Source organism: Nelumbo lutea, chromosome 2 (genome assembly GCF_056320005.1).
Source record: "Nelumbo lutea isolate HS-2025 chromosome 2, American lotus-T2T, whole genome shotgun sequence".
Taxonomy (NCBI): domain Eukaryota; kingdom Viridiplantae; phylum Streptophyta; class Magnoliopsida; order Proteales; family Nelumbonaceae; genus Nelumbo; species Nelumbo lutea.
In genome coordinates, this window is record NC_142685.1 from 74,470,468 (window position 1) to 74,489,909 (window position 19,442).

The 19,442-nt window shown below is 43.2% G+C and overlaps 1 protein-coding gene across 3 annotated transcripts in view; it reads right to left on the reverse strand.

The window, feature by feature from the left end:
- The window catches only part of RIF10 (polyribonucleotide nucleotidyltransferase), a 139,474-nt gene that overhangs the window by 30,334 nt on the left and 89,698 nt on the right, over positions 1-19,442 (reverse strand). For all 3 annotated transcript variants that reach the window (XM_088972033.1, XM_088972032.1, XM_088972034.1), the window contains one exon: positions 6,952-7,026. In XM_088972033.1, the coding sequence (XP_088828159.1) occupies positions 6,952-7,026 (75 nt within the window). The remainder of the gene's footprint in view (positions 1-6,951; positions 7,027-19,442) is intronic.

Here is a 19,442-nt window from a genome sequence, read left to right on the forward strand (position 1 = left end):
TTTTGACATTCTAAGTTCATATCAGAGCAGGAGATTGTTCGTATGGAGTTTTAAGTAGCAATACAAGGGTGCAGCAGGCCCTTATTTGTCAGAAGGCCATCAAATTCGGAAAAAAACATTTCTAGGTTTCTGATCATGGAAGAGTGCAGATAGAATTTTTGCTATTAGAATCAATAGGGGCTGGATCACACCATTTTTTGCTGTTGATAGGAACTAGTTTTGTATTTTTTGGTGGAGAGATGAATTTTTGGGGATTTTTCTTCAAATTCTATTCTGCTGCCATTACCAGAATTGGGTGGTTGTGACCTGTTTTGAGTGTGTTCTCTACAATATTCTATCTAGGGCCTGATTTCCATGATCTAAACAATTGTGTCGATTGGAGATGGCTCAAGAGTCCTCTAGCTTTAGGTCAACCACTAGGGGATTAGTTTCTACTCTAAGAGAACAATCTAATCTCCAGATTACTACAGTTAAGTTCGATGCAAATAATTTCCTTAAATGGTCCCAATCTATAAAAGCTTACATAGGTGGAAGGGAAAAACTTGGACACTTAAACAAGAAGGCCAAGAATATAGCTGAAGACGATCTTATATTTGAGGTTCTAGATTAGGAAAATATAATAATCATGTAATGACAGCACAAGTTTGGGAGAGAGTCAACAAAACTGATGGAGGATGATTTGGCCCGACCTATGAAACGATGATACGTGGATCTGATTCAGCATGAGCAACAGCTCAACATTATAGCCTAGTAACGACTAAGTAACGAGCCTATAAAGCAGCTCACTATATCATAGCTCGCTGAAGGAGGAGCTCGCTACAACGCGAGCTCCGAGTTCCCCGAACTACCCCAAAGGGGATATTCCGAGGCTACTTTGGCTCGCGAGCTAGGGAAACCAGCTCGCTCAAGCCCCTAAGCAGATAAGTCATCCTAGAGACCAATTCTAATAAGGGTAGCCCCAAAGTATTCCTAAGCCCGCTACAAAGTAGCTCGCAAGTGAGCAGCGCGAACGTTTCTCAGGAAGCTTCTATCTGACAGACCGTACCAATCAGACTGTGCCACGTCCCTTGACTGACGGCGCAGTCCCTATCCTTTTGACAGTCTGCACCCACGTCTCTCAGCAGGCGAAGGCGTGCCTGCCCTTTCGAAGACGTGTCACCTATCCGAGCAAGGAGTACGTTGCAACAGCCACCTACGCAGCCCTAGCAAGTAACGGCTGTGGCAGAGGCCCAGTGGCGGTTACGCCCGATTAGACAAGAACGACCCTATAAAAGCCCTTGAGAAAGAGGAGAAAAGGGATCTTCAGACTTTTGAATACTTCCGCACTCTCATACTCTCAACTTGAGTCTATATTTGCTCGCGAGCTAATCTCTCGAGCACAGTGATAAAGCGCGACCTACACTCTTAGCTTTGGCACTCTTCTTTTCTCCTTCCCCAACGTTCTGACTTAAGCATCGAAGTATTCCCACCGGATAAATCCCTGGGAATCCTTCTTTTCCATCTTCTCAGGTGCCGTCCGTTGCCAACAAGGAGCCAGTTAGCAGCCAGCTAGGAGTGCTCGGATCGTGCCGCATCATTTAGCGTCGTTTGTGGGAAACGCTTCTAAAAGCCTTCCTTTGAGCTTTCACTAGTTCTTTCTCCCAAAAAACTTAGCAATCTCCATGGCTTCTTCCAACAGTGCCGAACGTGGCGCCAACTAGAACGCCACCGGGGAACAACCCCAGTTTCCTACTGTCTGTATCGGACAGTTTACCGTCCCCCTCTCAGCGGACGGAGTCCCTAGTTTGAATGTGCCTCTTGCAAGGGCACCCATTGTTGCTCCACTCCCTACTGCAGCCGGAGAAACCTTCGCCGAACCCTCGGTTGCGCCCTTAACGGTCAACCCGAACCAACTGGAGGACTTGGTGCAATGCATGCGAGCCATGTAGGGTCAAATGCAACAGTTTCAACAGTTTCAGCTTTACCAGCAGCAAGTGCTGCACCAGGTCTCCCAGTACTAGTATCAGCAGCAATTTCCTTCGCTACCTCAGGCCCAGCAGCCGCTTCCTCCCTGACACCCAGCCGCAAAGCAAGCCAAGCCGTCCCGCCGAGGTGAGCAACCTCGCAGGGGAGAGGCGTCCCAGGTCCAAGACCCCGCCAGGAACCAAGCCTCTTCCCGCAGCAAGAAGGACAACTCGACAACCCTCACCCCCCAGCCTATGGGCAGGACCGGGGCCTCTCAGCCAACTAAGCCCGCGTCTCCACAACACTCACAATTCGAGCTCCCACTCACAGAGAACCCGTTTGAGGTCTTGGCCACGGACTTCAAACAAGGCCCTTCAGTTCAAAGCCGTCACCAACAGTCCGAGCCCATCGAGCTCGGAGACACTGAAGTGTCAAGCGCCAACGCCGAACCGGCAAAGCAGCAGTAGCAAAGACGCCGGCGAGCCCGCCGCACCGCATCCAAAGCCTCTCCCGAGCTCAAAGGGAAAGAGGTATGCTCCGGCGAAGCAAAAGCTACCCCCCTCCTTCCCCGCTATCTCCCAAACTCCTTGCTGTCCCCATGCCAAGGGACTTCAAGCTCCCTCATCTGGATAAGTATGATGGGTCTTTCGATCCAAACGACCATGTGGACGCCTTTCAGTCCTAGATGCACCTAGCCAGAGCCAGCGAGTCCTGCATATGCATGGCCTTCACCACCTTCAAGGGAGTCGCCTGCACCTGGTACCGAAACCTCGCGCCCAACTCGGTAAGAAGTTGGGCACAATTCGTGCAAATTTTCACTTCTCACTTTGTCACCAACAAGAGGTGCCCGCGAACCCAAGAGAGCCTCCTCAGCATAGTGCAGAAAGAAGGGGAGTCCATCCGGAGCTACATCAAGCAGTTCAATGACGCTTGTTTGTAGATACCCGACCTGGATCCTGTAGTTCGCCTCACGACAGCCAAGCGAGGTATCACTCATAAGGAGTTCAAGTGGCACGTGGTTGTCAACCAACCCAAAACCGTGACCGAGTTCGTTAAGCTCGCGGATCGGTTCATTGGGACGGAAGAAGAAATCAACTAGAGGGGCGAGCAGGCCCTAGGAAAAAGAAAGAGGGAGTCAGAGCCCCCGTCTTAAAGCGACAACAAGAAGAAGAAGGATGTAGCTCGGGAGGCAAGGCCAGTCCAGCCCTCCCGGGCCCTAGCAGCAGAAAGGGACTACACGCCCCTCAACACCAAGCGGGCCGAGATCTTCATGGCGATCAAGGACGCCCCATACATTAAGTGGCCACCTCGGTTGAAGGCCGACCCCAACACCCGGAATAAAAATTTGTACTGTAGCTTTCATAAAGACCATGGTCATAGTAACGAAAGTTGTAAAAACCTTCGCGATGAGATAGAAGAGCTTATCCGTCGTGGATATTTAAGGAATTTTGTACAAAATAATGGTAATAATAAAGCAGGTTGCCAGGGGGAGCAAGGCTGAGCAACAGAGGATGGAGGATTAGGAAAATATAGTAATAATGTGCGAGCTGTTCTTGGCCGCTTTGAGGTTCTGGATTAGGAAAATATAATAATCATGTAATGACAACACAAGTTTGGGAGAGAGTCAACAAAACCGATGGAGGATGATTTGGCCCAACCTATAAAACGATGACACATGGACCTGATTCAGCATGAGCAACAACTCAACATTATAGCCTAGTAATGACTAAGTAACGAGCCTATAAAGCAGCTCGCTATATCATAGCTCGCTGAAGGAGGAGCTCGCTACAACGCGAGCTCCGAGTTCCCCGAACTACCCCAAAGGGGATATTCCGAGGCTACTTTGGCTCGCGAGCTAGGGAAACCAGCTCGCTCAAGCCCCTAAGTAGATAAGTCATCCCAGCGACCAATTCTAATAAGGGTAACCCCAAAGTATTCCTAAGCCCGCTACAAAGTAGCTCGCAAGTGAGCAGTGCGAACGTTTCTCAGGAAGCTTCTATCTGACAGACCGTACCAATCAAACTGTGCCACGTCCCTTGACTGACGGCGCAATCCCTGTCCTTTCGACAGTCTGCACCCACGTCTCTCAGCAGGCAAAGGCGTGCCTACCCTTTCGAAGATGTGTCACCTATCCGAGCAAGGAGTACGTTGCAACGACCACCTGCGCAGCCCTGGCAAGTAATGGCTGTGGCAGGGGCCCAATGGCGGTTACGCCCGAATTGACAAGAACGACCCTATAAAATCCCTTGAGACAGAGGAGAAAAGGGATCTTCAGACTTTTGAATACTTCCGCACTCTCATACTCTCAACTTGAGTCTATATTTGCTCGCGAGCTAATCTCTCGTGCACAGTGATAAACCGCGACCTACACTCTTAGCTTTGGCACTCTTCTTTTCTCCTTCCCCAACGTTCTGACTTAAGCATCGGAGTATTCCCACCGGGTAAATCCCCGGGAATCCTTCTTTTCCATCTTCTCAGGTGCCATCCGTTGCCAATAAGGAGCCAGTCAGCAGCTAGCTAGGAGTGCCCGGATCATGCCGCATCATCTTATTCTCAGAGAAGGAATGGAGATTAAGATATTCCATCTCAGGCAGGACATTGCAATCTTAGACAAGGGGAGATGACTATACCTGCTTATTATGCAGCTTTACAGGCCTTGTGGTGAAAACTGGATTATTACAGAGTTTATTCATTAGAGAGATGCTGGAAATGCTGAGCAATATCAGATTAAGAATCTAAAGATGTTTGACCTGATCAAACTTACCTCAGATATGTGTTAATAGGTATTATAACCTATAATAAAAAAGAAATAAAAAACTCAGGATATAGCAAGGTGAATCTGGGTGGTGTGCCAAGACAAGATGGAGTAAAGAGATTGCATTTAGGAATCAAAAACTAGAGGAACAAGTCTGAAAATCTGAGAAGATATATGGGCAATGGTTATTATGGACATGGTGGTACTGAACTGGTTCAAAGGTTTCGTAGATGGACTCATCTTTGCAGTGAAGACACAAGGATAGAGGAATGAGATAAGTAGAGGGGAAAAGCGATTCTAGTTGAGAGCAGAAGAAACAACAATGGCTGGTTCATTACCTTAACAGAAATCTTTGGTAAAGGGAAGAAACAATTGATCACCATAAGGCAGACAGAAACAGGCAAACTCAGTAAAAGGAGCCTATAGCCTTAGAAACTGAAATTTCTATTGAAGTAAAAGGAACCTATAGAAAGTGAAAACACCAACCACACTGGAAGAGAAGTTCAGCCAAACACAGTAAAGGAGAAGCCAAGTGAAGGGGAGGAGAAACCAGGTGCTGTACAAGAAGAAATAGCAGTCTTATTCTCTGTAACAGTTCTGAAAGTAAAGTGGGAAGGTAAGAAGAAAGACTGGGAAAGGAGGAAGGTAATTACGGAATGTACATGTTGACTCTTGAAAAGTGATTCTCATACTGTTTGATGAAAAGAAGGTGGTGTTAGATTTGGGGGAGTTTCAAATGTACATGTTGACTCTTGAAACAAGACTTGGACTGCTAACAATAGAAAATTGATCACCAAATTGCAATGGGAAGACCTGTCCAGAAGGTAGTCATGTTATCAAACTTCTTGGTCTGGCATTAAACGTAATCCATGCTACAACAGAGCACAAAGCGATGACTTTGAAGATGAGAATGAGACTGATTGGGAGGAACTAAGAGATTTAGACGAAGAGGAAGTTAACCAGCTTTCAAGGATTGGAAGCATAGATTCAACAAGAGGCTGTAAGTTTGCGGAGTTAGAACTGTTTGGAACCGAACTCCTACCCCTAACTATGGGGGATCTCCGGAGGAACCACATGGAGAAAAGATTGTAGGAACAGATACAGCACAAGAACAGGGTGTCTGTCAATGGGGTTTGGAGGTCCACAACAAACTAAGCCTAGGAACAAGGTCTTCTCCAACTCAAAACTCCTTTCCAACCAGGCCTTAAACTCCTCGTTTAACTTAGGCCAATCCAGACCATACAGCCACAGTCTATTTATCCAAAGTGTCCTGAATAATGATTTAAAATGCTCCACAAAGGCTCTGGCAATCTCATTCTGATTAACCAAAGACACTCCATCCACCAACAAATAAAAGACAATTATTTTCTCCTCCCATTTGCTAGAGCATTAAAAAATTTGGTATTTCTATCACCCTCCAGTTGTCTTCCTAATGTCTACCTTTCCTCCCTGTCTCTATCATCAAATGAGCCCAAATTTTCTTTCATATCCAGATCCTCAATTCTGCTTCTTAACTTCTTGCTTCCTCTCTTCTACCCTCCTAAAATGCTGAATGTTCCACACCATTATTTTGGTTGTTAACTCCCTCAATTTCCCTTCTCCCATACTTCTCTCTTCCTCGTCTTTTTTTTTTTTTAATTATTGCATCAAATATAGAAGAAAGCTCCAGAAAAACCAACATTTAAAGTGTGGATGAAAGCAATCAATAAGAATTGCAGGAAAGTAATCAGCTAGAAAATTTTCAAATGGTTTTGCATACAATTTGTTCAATGAAAAATATTGGGAAAAACCACAATCTCAAGGATAATAAAAGAAAGATGTAACATGAACTTTAATACATTTCAAAGAAAAAAGTCCAACAAGAATATAAAGTCATTCAGTTTTGTTACCACCTATGTCCCTGTATTTGTGTTTCTCATAGAAAGGTAGAAGAGACAGTAGAAAAGGAAGAGGATATTCAAAAGAATACATAAATTACTATAAATCTGGAATAGTTCAGATTCAAGTCACATGATCGCATCTCAGAACAGGAGTAAAGACTAATCTAGTAGAGGAAAATGTCTGTGCAACAAAACAGCAATAATGTGAAACTAGTGCAAGACAAACTGCTTCATGCCAAATAATAAAATATATAAAAATCTAAGGTGAGGATTAAATACATAAGTTTAAAAAAATGAGAAAACAGCAAGATCACAAATCTAGTCTAATGTTTACAACTGTTTCATAGTTAAACAGAACAAGAATAATTATACCTCCACAAGACGTCTGCGGAGGAATTTTGATGTAACTTCCTTAAACACCAACTTTACATCTACTTCGGAAAACAGCTGTCACAGGGCAATAATTGGAAGTGTATAAATTTCAAAATTCCACAATCAAATTCATCCATTTAGTGCAAAGAGTAAAGGATATAGATTATGATAAAACAACTATTAAAATTATAAATTTCAGAACAACACTTTGTATTCTTTGTAACCATTTCATTCTGTTTAATGTCATATCCACTGTTGAATTATGAGCACTTCATTCATTTCCTATTACTTCAACCCATGTCCTTTATGGTCTGACCTTAGCCCTTCTAGCCCTTTCAACTTGTAACATATTGCTTCTTTTTACAGGTGCTGTAGGTGGTCTTCTATGCATATGACCAAACCATCTTATTCTCTTTCTCATTTTACCTAGTGTTTTTGCAATAAAATCAAGTAAAAACAGAGAAAACCAGTAAGGAATTAAAATCTGAACAATAGAAGCAAAAGAAGGGAGGAGAGACAGATCGAGGAATAGGGAGAGAGCAGATCATGGGATCCAATTGAAGTCCCACCAGAATTTATACTCTTTAAATAATATGACGTCAAATTACATGGATGGCTCTCATACGACAGTCGTAACATAACTCACTAAAAGAATTAGTATAACATGGCCCATGGGTCCACCAATAGACCCAAAATAAAATAAAATAAAATAAAAAAGAAAGAGACCAACAATTAACAGAAAAGATAGGTCCACCATATACATATTCTCCCAACAACTACTAGGTTCCTAAGTATGATTCCATTTCTAACCCTACCCTTCCTAGTTATTCCACTCATCCATATAAAAAAGAAAGAGACCAACAATTAACAGAAAAGATAGGCCCATGCATTTATGCCAAACTCATGATTGGAGCATGTTGTTTGATAACTGCTCAACACTTTGACCCATACAACATAGCTTGTGTTACAACTATTTTCTAGAATTTTTATTTCAATCTAAGTGATATTCACCTATCACATAAGACTCCGGACGCACTCCTCCATTTTGTCCATCCTGCTCTAATTGTATAGGTGACATCCTCCTCAATCTTTCCCTTTTTATGAAATGTCAAACCAAGGCACTAAAAATGCCACATTGATTATCTCCTGGTCTCCAATCCAAAGTTACCTTGATTTGCACTCCTATCATTATTAAATTTACATAGCTATAACTCCTTTTTAGTCCCATTTCTTTTAAATCCTCTTGCTTTTAAGGTATTTGTCCATAAACTTAATTTTGTGCTTAATCCTTCATTAGTATCATCAATTAAAATATTGTCATCAGCAAACAACAAGCACCATAGGTCCTCCAAAATATGTTTAGTCGATTCATCTATGACTAGTGCTAAGTGTTGAACCTTGGAAAAGACCATTGTAACTGTAAAATCTGATGTCTCTCCCACAAATGTTCTAACATTGGTTGTTGCACCCTCATACATATCCTTAATTAGGTCCACATGCCAATTTGGAATTCCTTTCTTTTCCATTACCCACCATATCATCTCTCTAAGGACTCTTTCATATGCTTTCTCTCCCAGAGTTTCATAGTGTGGTTCATAAGTTTAACCCCACTACAGTTATTACAATTTTGTATATTGCCTTTGCTCTTAAATTTAGGCACCATTCATCAAGCACCTTCTTTATATCATCTTATTAAATAGTTTAGTTAGCCATGATAATCCTACCTCTCCTGTATTTTTCCATATTAAAGTACCATCAAGTCCTGTAGTGAGAATGGGCCTTAGTGTTTGTTGGAATAATGTTAGAATAACTTAGTTGCAGTTGTTAGGGCCTGTTTGTTTAATTAAAGTGTTTTTTTTATTTCGTTTTTTATTTCTGTTATGTCTGTTGTTGTACTCAGGGGCACAAGGGTCTTTTCCCTTGTTATTTCTGTCGCCCTATATATATTAAATAAACACTGGCGCCGCCAGTACTGTTGCGTTGCAAACTCTCTCTTTTCTCTTCTCTTCTCTTCTCTTCTCTCCTCTTCCACCAATCTCTGGCCGGCTACACTGCCAAGATGGTATCAGAGCAGGAATACTGATTAAAAGAGAGCAGACCGATCAACCCTACTGTCAAGAGAAGATCGATCAACCCTACTGATTAGTGGAACAGGCTAGCAGAAAGGAAATCTGATTCTGGACTACAGAATAGCTACGACTGGTACAGTTCTTCCTCTATTTTTCTCCTCTTTACTCTCCTTGATCATGGGCCGAGTGAAAACCCTATGAATCTGGGGCGGCTGAATGCTATCGAACCTGTGTAACCCAAGTTGTCTTGGATGGTGTGATCCTGTTGATGTGTTAAGACAACTGTAGGTCAATGCTGATTAGTGGCTGTTAGCCATTCTAGAATTCTGATAGGCAGGTCTGAAACTGCCGATTATTACCTCAGTTTTGTCCAGAATTTGGTACGGTTTGTGCACAATCTGGTTGGTAAACCCTAGTGTGTGGGTGTGAACTGAGTGGAGCATTGCTTTGTGGAGTAAGGAGGGGTCCTAAATCCGGTGTGTGGGACTGAGTAACTGCTTGACCATGTCGACTGAGAATTCTGCTACTTCAGAAATCTCAGGGAGCCACAATGGAGTGAGTTGGGGAATGGATATGAGCATTCTCATGGCTGTCATTCCCTTTGATGGTCTGAATTACCTTGAGTGGTCTAGGGGGATTAAACTCTACATCACTGCTAGGGGGCGAATAGGATACATCAATGGGAGAGTAAAGGAACCGAAGAATGGAAGTGCTGAGCATGATAGGTGGGACCAAGAGAACAGTATGGTGATGTCTTGGCTCTTGGTTTCAATGCTGCCACAAGTAAGGAAGACCTTTATGTGGGCTGAAACTGCTTGTGAGATATGGGAACAAGCGAAGTCCACTTATTCAGAACAGAGACACTATGCCAAGATATATCAACTACAAGCAGAATATTCTACTTGCAAGCAAGGGAAGAGGAGTCTCTCGATGTACTATTCTGATTTGACATCAATATGGAAAGAACTTGATCACTATCAGAATGTAAATTGGAAGTGTGATGAAGATGCAAAAGCCTATAAATCACTTGTATCACAGCAACGTGTGTTTGCCTTTCTCCTAGGGCTGAATCAGTCATATGAGTCCATCAGGGTACAGATCTTGGGTAGTAAAGACTTGCCATCAGTCCAGGAGGTGTATGCCTTGGTGCAGTCAGAAGAAAGCAGAAGAAGTGTGATGAATGGTGTAGAAGGGGAGTCAGTTGCCCTAGCGGTTCGGGGAAATTCAGATACAAATGTCGGAGGTGGTTTTAAAAGGGGTGACACTCAGAAAAAATCTGAAGATAAAAGCAAGCTTTGGTGCACTCACTGCTAGAAGACACGACACACTAAAGATACATGCTGGGATCTCCATGGAAAACCTAAATGGGCACAGGATTTGGGTAAGAAGTCAGCACCGGATCAGGGCAAGAAACCAGGCCAGCAGAATCAAAAAAGGTATAACTCAGCTAATCTGGCATCGGCAGAGACTAGTCCTTCCATAACTCAGGAGAGACATCCCAGTTCTGACTCTAAGGAAGATATTATCAATTCCTTCCGTGAACATTTGGAATTGTATGGTAGGACTCTCCGCCAGGTGGATTCTGGGCCTACTCCTTCTACCTCATTTGCATCTACATTAGGTAATGCCACAGCCTTCCATGTGTCATCTCATACTACTGATTCACCTTGGATTATTGACTCCGGAGCCTCAAATCACATGACCGGTAAGTCAAATTTGTTCCAGACATATAACCTTCTCTCTGGGAGAGATAAGGTAACACTGGCTGATGGTTCCTTTTCTACCATAGCTGGCTGAGGCACCATATCTCTCCCACTTGGCCTTACTCTACCAAATGTTCTGCATCTTCCGAAATTACTTATTAATTTGTTGTCCATTAGTAGTATTACTCACTCTTTGAACTGCTCAGTCACCTTATTTCCGTCTTCATGTGTGTTTCAGGATTTGACCTCGGGGAAGACGATTGGTAGAGGAAGCATGGTGGATGGTCTCTACGTGTTGGAGAATAATGCTGGTCTAGTGGCGACTGAGTCCACAAGTTCGGCGAGTGAGAGTCAGGCCTATTTATGGCATAGTCGTTTAGGTCATCTTTCTTTTGAGTCATTAAAAGTTATGTTCCCAAAGATTTTTGAGTCCTTGTTAGTGAGTCAATTATAGTGTCAAACTTGTCAGTTGAGTAAGCATTGTAGAAGCTCTTTACCTTTAAGAAATAAAAGATCTGAATTTCCATTTCATATTGTTTATTCTGATGTTTGGGGCCCTATTACTCTACCTACTGCGGCTGGCTATAAGTATTTTGTTACGTTGATTGATGATTATTCTCGATACACTTGGGTTTATCCTATGCGATCTCGAGATGAAGTGCCACAAATTGTGAAAGATTTCCAACGCATGGTGTTCACTCAGTTCCAAACGGAAATTCATATTTTCCAGTCGGACAATGCAAAGGAATATTTCCATAGTGATCTCACGAAGTTCTTTGCTTCGAGTGGGTCACTTCAGCGAAGCTCTTGTGCCAGGACACCCCAACAAAATGGTGTGGCTGAACGAAAAAATCGTCATCTACTCGAAGTTGCTCGTGGCTTGCTGATTCATATGAATGTGCCGAAACAGTTCTGGATGGATGCAGTATTGTGTGCGACATATATCATCAATCGCATGCCCTCTCGGCTACTAGAGTATAAGGCCCCACATCAGCTCCTGTTCCCTACAGCCCCGCTGTCCACCATTCCGATGCGTGTCTTTGGGTGTCGTTGTTTTGTCCACAACCTATCACCTACTCGTGGTAAACTTGACCCTCGGGCTATTCCTTGTGTTTTTCTTGGTTACCCCTCATCTCAAAAGGGGTATCGTTGCTATGATCCCATTGCCCGTAAGTACTATGTTTCCATTGATGTCTCATTCTTTGAGAGTCAAACCGTTCTTCTCGGTTTCTCCTCAGGGGGAGAGTAGGGTTGAGGAGAAACAGGCGACGACTCAGATTCAACTACCTCCTTTACCGATCCTCCTCCATTCCGGGTTTTCCATCGTCGTCATAAGAGCCAGCAGAGTTCAAGAGCCGTGGAGCCGGACACTATGCAACCAACATCGTCGGATTCACCCGAGGCAAATCCGTCTCATCAGCCAGGTACACTTGCTCCCATTGCTCCTTTAAATGTTGATTCACATGTCCCCAATGATCTTAATATTCCTATTGCTAAGAGAAAGGGTGTTAGATCTTGTACCACTAATCATCCTATCTCTAACTTTGTGTCCTACGAGCATGTTTCACCCGCGTACCGTGCCTTCCTCTCCTCTGTGGACAGTGTTCCCATCCCTAAGACAGTGGTAGAAGCTTTGTCAAAACCTGAATGGACAGATGCAATGCAAGAAGAAATTGATAACTTACATAAAAATGGTACGTGGGAGTTGGTAGATCTTCCTGAGGGGAAGGAACCAGTGGGGTGCAAGTGGGTGTTCACAGTGAAACACAAAGCTGATGGAACTATTGAAAAGTACAAGGCTAGACAGGTAGCAAGAGGCTTCACATAGGTATATGGAGTGGACTATGCAGAGACTTTTGCCCCTATAGCGAAGATGAACTCCATCCGGATTCTCCTTTCCTTGGCAACAAATCTTGACTGGGATCTTCACCAATTGGACATCAAGAATGCCTTCTTGAATGGTGACTTGGAAGAGGAGGTGTACATGACCCAATCCCCAGGGTTCTGTGCCAGATGCAGTGAACAAAAGGTGTGCAGGTTGAAAAAGTCCCTATATAGATTGAAACAATCACCTCGGGCTTGGTTTAGTAAGTTCCATGTAGCAGTCCAACAAATGGGATTCAAACAATGCCAATCAGATCATACCTTGTTTGTAAAAAGAGGTGAAGGTAAAATTGCAACTCTTATTGTGTATGTGGATGACATAGTGATCACAGGAGATTGGGAGGCTGAAATCCAGAGACTAAAAAAATTCTTAGCCACTAAATTTGACGTGAAGGATCTAGGCTCCTTACGATACTTCCTTGGAATTGAAGTTGCCCGCTCTCACAAGGGCATCTTTATTTCCCAACGGAAGTATGTACTAGATCTACTAGAAGATACAGGCAAGTTGGGGGTAAAACCATCTGATTCACCTATTGAACCTAATCACCATCTGGGAGACAGTCAGGGAGAGTTTTTGAAAGATGTAAAGATGTTCCAGAGACTTGTGGGGAGACTTCTGTATTTGTCTATGACCAGGCCTGATATTGCCTATGCAGTGGGTGTCCTTAGTCAATTCATGCACAGCCCGATGACAACTCACTTTGAAGCTGCAGAGAGGATCTTGAGATATCTCAAGAAGTTTCCTGGGGCTGGTTTGTTTTTCCATAAACACAATCACTTAAAAGTGGAAGTATATACTGATGCAGATTGGGCAGGAGCAGTCAATGACCGAAAGTCCACCAGTGGTTATTGTGCCTTTGTAGGAGGAAACCTTGTCACATGGACAAGCAAAAAACAAAGTGTGGTGGATAGATCCAGTGCTGAAGCAGAATATAGAGTGATGGCTCATGGGGTTGCGGAAATCATGTGGATAAGAAATCTGTTAGGTGAACTGGGTTTTGCAGTAAACAATCCTACTTCACTCTACTGTGACAATAAAGCAGCCATCAATATTGCTGTTAATCCAGTTCTGCATGATAGGACGAAACACATTGAAGTGGACAAACATTTTATCAGAGAGAAACTTGAAAGTGGAGAAGTGTGCACACCATATGTCAACTCGGAAGAGCAACTTGCAGATATCTTCACCAAAGGTCTTCATCATGTGCAACACAAAGATTTGTGTGACAAGTTGGGCATGATTGACATCTATGCTCCAACTTGAGGGGGAGTGTTGGAATAATGTTAGAATAACTTAGTTGCAGTTGTTAGGGCCTGTTTGTCTAATTAAAATGTTTTTTTATTTCGTTTTTTATTTCTGTTATGTCTGTTATTGTACTCAGGGGCACAAGGGTCTTTTCCCTTGTTATTTCTGTCGCCCTATATATATTAAATAAACACTGGCGCCGCCAATACTGTTGCATTGCAAACTCTCTCTTTTCTCTTCTCTTCTCTTCTCTTCTCTTCTCTTCTCTCCTCTTCCACCTATCTCTGGCCGGCTACACTGCCAAGAGTGTTCTTTATTTCTTTTAAGTAGTGTTTAAAAGTAATATTTCTTAGTTATGGGCCTTCTTTTATTTTCTTTAATTATTTCTTTACTGCTGGCTGCTTCATTAAGGGTGTTAAGTTGACTGATTTTATGTATTGTTGGTTCGGCTGATAAGTGTACATGTTAGTTAGTATTGGGTTTTAAGCTGTTAGGTACTGGCCCTTTGTTATTGGGCCAAAGTCTGTTTAGTGTTTTAAGCAGTCTGGGTGTCCCATCACTAATCAGGGGCATTCCAGACATTTCATGTAACACTGTATTGTAATCTACTATAAATAATAGTACTGTCGACTGGGTTACTCAGTTCGACATTCTCGGCACTTGTTTGCCTTCACCTCTCTTCTACTACTTCAGCTACAACCTTTCAGCAAACATGGTATCAGAGCATTGAGTGATCTTCTGGTTACAGCCGACGCCAGCTCTCCTCTCTTGCTTTCTTTCTCTCTTTTTTTATCCTGGTTGCTGTGGAGAAACCCTAGGGTTGCCGTAGAACAGAACAAGGTTCGAACCTAGGGTTTCCCTTGGTTGTAGGGCACAAGGGAAGTAATACCCAGAAGTTGATGTCCTACTAGACAGCTTCTAGTAGTTAGTAGCCATTCGGCTACTAAGAGAGGTCTGTATAGGACAGACCTAGGTTGAGGACTGATTTCAGAAGTCCTAGTATTGGTCGTAGGGGTGAGCACACTCTACAGTAGAAGAAGTTGAAGCCCAAGAGAAGTCTGCATAGTGCAGTGGTGGAGAGCTCTCAGTTTCAGGTCGATTACTAGCTCACAGAATACTTCTTGCTGCTGTAACTGGACCATTTCAGAACTGTGACAGTCTTCGGCTAGTCTCAAATAGTGTTATCTACACAAAGTTCGCAACCAAAATGTCTTCAATATCCGGAGAGGTCTCTTCTAGGGATAACAGACCTGGTGGGAGGTCTTCAAATCTGGAGAACCCGAATCTGCACAGCTTGCAGATTACAAGTGTGTTGCTGGATGAATACAACTTCAGGGAGTGGTCCGTTTCTGCAATGCTTTTTATTACTTCCCGTGAACTCACAGGTTATTTAGATGGGAAGAAGAAGGAACCCAAAGTTGGCAGTGTGGAGTATGCAGTGTGGCAAAAGGAGAATGCCACAGTTATGTCCTAGCTGCTTGCTTCTATGACTCCACGAGTTGTCAGGACTGTTCAACACTTTCCCACATCAGCTAAGATTTGGGAAAAAGTATCAAAAACCTATGGACAAAAGAAAAACAATGCTAGAATTTACAAGTTGAACCAAGACATTGCTGCTTTAAGGCAAGGGGATATGACAGTTGCAACATATTTTGCAAGTCTGGAAGGACTGTGGGAAGAACTTGATCATCACTTGATTCTGGATTGGGAGAATGCCAGGGACAAGGAGAGACATGATAAGCAGATTGAAGAGAGCAGAGCCTTTAAGTTCTTGGCTGGCCTGGACCCAATGTATGAAGGCATAAGGTCACAAATTCTTGGAAGAGATGAAATGCCCAAGTTACATCATGTTTATTATCTGATAAGGAATGAAGAAGTCAGGAGAAAGGAGATGCAAGTTGACACTCAGATGCAGCCAGCTGAACAATCTGTAGAACATTCAGCCCTGATTTCTACAAATCAAAAGGGGAACAGATATCCAGACAAAAGGCATCCTAAGTGCACTCATTGTGGAGGTGAAAGACATGTAAAAGAAAAGTGTTAGGTCCTGTATCCTCACCTGAAGCCAGCTGCATTGAGAAAAGACAAGAAGCAACAGAAGGGTCAAGCGGCAAGTGGGAATCTTGTCACTAGTAACAATGGTGATAGCTCACAGAGTATACCAACAGTGGCTTCTTCTTCCATGGGGCAGGTTGCTAATTCCTCTGGAGCCGGTACCTTGGGTTTCACTGCTGGTGAGGTAGAGGTCCTTAGCCGGGCTAATTAACTCTTTTGCTTCTACCTCTCTTGCCAGATCAGGTATAGTCTCTGCCTTTAGTGCAACTAGTCCTATTGACTCTACTTCTTGGGTTATTGATTCTGGTGCAACTGACCACATGACACATATGTTCTCCTTATTCTCTTCATATAACTTGTTGTCTGGTCAGGATAAGATGAGAGTTGCTGACGGGTCTTTCTCCACCATCTTTGGCAAAGGGGTGGTTGACCTAAGCAAGGACCGCTCTCTTAAATCAGTTCTGCATGTTCCTAGTCTTACCTCAAATCTTTTGTCTGTTTCAAAACTTACCAAAAATTTGAACTGTAGCATAACCTTTTTTCCTACTCATTGTGTCTTTCAGGACAAATTGACAAGGAGAACGATTGGGAGTGGTCATGAGTATAGAGGCCTCTACTATTTTGATGCAGACATCGGTTCAGCCTTACAAGCATCTGTTGCTAGTGGTCCGGAGAATGTGGAGTCAATAGCTAGGTTGCATCTGTGGCATGCTAGGCTAGGTCATTTACCTTTCTCTTCATTGGAAGTGTTGTTTCCCGAATTGTTTAAGGGCATTTCAACTCAGAGTTTAGTCTGTGAAGTATGTCAACTGTCCAAACAGTGTAGAACTGTTTATCCAGTTTCTAGTAATGAAATTCAAGCTCCTTTTGATTTGGTTCATTTTGATGTTTGGGGCCCTTCACCTATTGTTTCTATTGATGGCTTTTGTTACTTTATCAGTTTAATAACCACTACTCTCGATGCACATGGATCTACCTGTTAAAAGGACGAGATGAAGTGCCACGGATAACCATGGCATTTTGCAAAATGATTGAAACAATTTGACAAGAAGATTAAGCAATTCCGGTCAAATAATGTTGCTGAATATTTTGAAAAATCCTTGAACTTGTTCATGGAAGATGCTGACATGCTACATCAATCATCTTGTGCTAATACCCCTCAATAGAATGGGGTTGTTGAGCGTAAGAATAAACATCTATTGGAGACAGCTTGAGCCTTACTATTCCAGCACAAGGTCCCCAAGCACTACTGATCTCAAGCAGTACTTACTGCATCCCTTTCTCTGTTCTGTGTCCTACCCTTCCAGACTTTCCTCTTCCTCCTAGGGTCTTTGGTTGTGTATGTTTTATACATGTAAAGGATCCAAAGAAGACCAAGTTGGATCCTAGGGCTACGAAAGGAATTTTTTTGGGGTACTCTCCTACACAAAAGGGTTACAAGTGTTATGATCCTGTCACCAAGAGAAAGTATGTCACCGAAGATGTGGTCTTTTTTGAGTCTCAACCCTACTTTCAGTCTTTCCAGAATCCTCTTTAGAGGGAGACTAGTGGGTTGGAAGAGGATTCTTATTCTCCCTTCTTTTATGTTCCCCTATCTGCCTCGGGCCTTCCATCCTCTCCTTCTACTCCTCCTAGTTGTGGCATCCCGGGTGAACCTAGTGAGGCTCCCACTATGCCTGTTACCTCTCCTGATATTGCAGATGTTCCTGAGGACTCTAGTACGCAACAAAAAGATACAAGAATCACCTACAACAGAAGGAAAAAGGGCCCTCAAACTCATGACAGCAACCGGTTGGACTCGGATCAATCTGTCTCCGCAATCCAAGGTAATCCCAACACACATACTTCTGATTTCGATCTTCCTATTGCTCTTCGTAAGTCTATCCGTTCTTGTACCACTCGGCACCCCATTGCTGATTTTGTTTCTTACTCACGTTTATCTCCATCCTATCACTCCTTTGTGTCTGCTCTTTCCTTTGTACATGTTCCTTCTAGGTACTCAGAGGCTATGTCTGACCCAAGGTGTAAAGAAGCTATGAATGAAGAGATGAAAGCTTTAATGAAAGCAAGGACTTGGGAATTAGTGGATCTGCCAGAAGGGAAGAGCAATGTCGGGTGCAAGCTTGTGTTCACTGTAAAGCATAGGGAGAACGGGTCCATTGAAAGGTACAAGGCCCGGCTTGTGGCAAAGGGGTTTACTCAAAAAGAAGGGATTGCCTACAAAGAAACCTTTGCTCCAGTAGCGAAGCTCAACACAATTCGGGTCTTACTGCCATTAGCAGCAAATTTTTCATGGGAACTCCATCAGCTGGATGTGAAAATGCCTTCCTAAATGGTGATCTTCATGAAGAGGTATTTATGGACCCTCCACCAGGCTACGACTTAGATAGAAAGGTGTGTAAACTGAGGAAAGCATTATATGGCCTAAAGCAGTCTCCTCGTGCATGGTTTGAGAGGCTTTGTGGGGCCGTGAAGAAAGTGGGGTACACTCAGAGTGGTGTAGACCATACCTTGTTCATAAGGAGACAAGATAGCAAACTTACAACACTCATTGTTTATGTGGATGATATGGTGATTACTGGGAATGACCTGGAAGAGATCAAAAGCCTAAAGGAGCTTTTAGCTTCTGAATTTGAGATCAAAGACTTGGGCCATTTGAGATACTTTCTTGGGATTGAAGTTGCTAGGTCAAGAGAGGGGATCTCTAGATGTCAACGGAAGTATGTACTTGACCTCCTAGAAGAAACATGCAAGATAGGGTGTAGACCAGCAAATACTCCAATAGAACAGAACCATGGTCTACAGGAATCAGTAGGGGAGGACCACTGTGATAAAGAGAGATACCAAAAATTGGTAGGGAAGCTGATATATCTATCTCTCACCCAACCAGATATTGCTTATGCTGTGCATGTTGCCAGTCAATTCATGCACTCTCCAAAGATCCCTCATATGAGAGCAGTTGAAAGTATTCTCAGGTACTTGAAGACTTGCCCAGGAAAGGGAATTCTGTTTAGAAAACACAATAAAATTGAAATTGAAGCTTATACTGATGCAGATTGATCCGGTTCTGCTGGGACAGAAAATCAACTTCAGGATATTGTACACTTGTTAGACGGAACCTAGTTACATGGCGGAGTAAGAAGCAGAATGTGGTTGCTAGATCAAGTGCAGAGGCTGAATATCGAGCTATGGCTCATGGTGTTGCTGAACTTCTGTGGCTTAGGACCCTTCTTGGTGAGCTTGGCATGAAAGCTGAGGGTCCTCTCAGGCTGTACTGTGACAACAAGGCTGCCATCAACATTGCAAATAACCCAGTGCAACATGACAGGACAAAACATATTGAGATTGATTGACATTTTGTTAGAGAGAGAATAGTCTCGGGAGAACTCTGCATTCCTTTTACTCCATCCGAGATGCAGATTGCAGATGTGCTGACTAAAGAGTTGGATGCACCAAAATTCTTGGACCTTCTTGGAAAGTTAAACATGACTGACATCCATGCTTAGCTTGAGGGGGAGTGTTAAGTTGACTAAT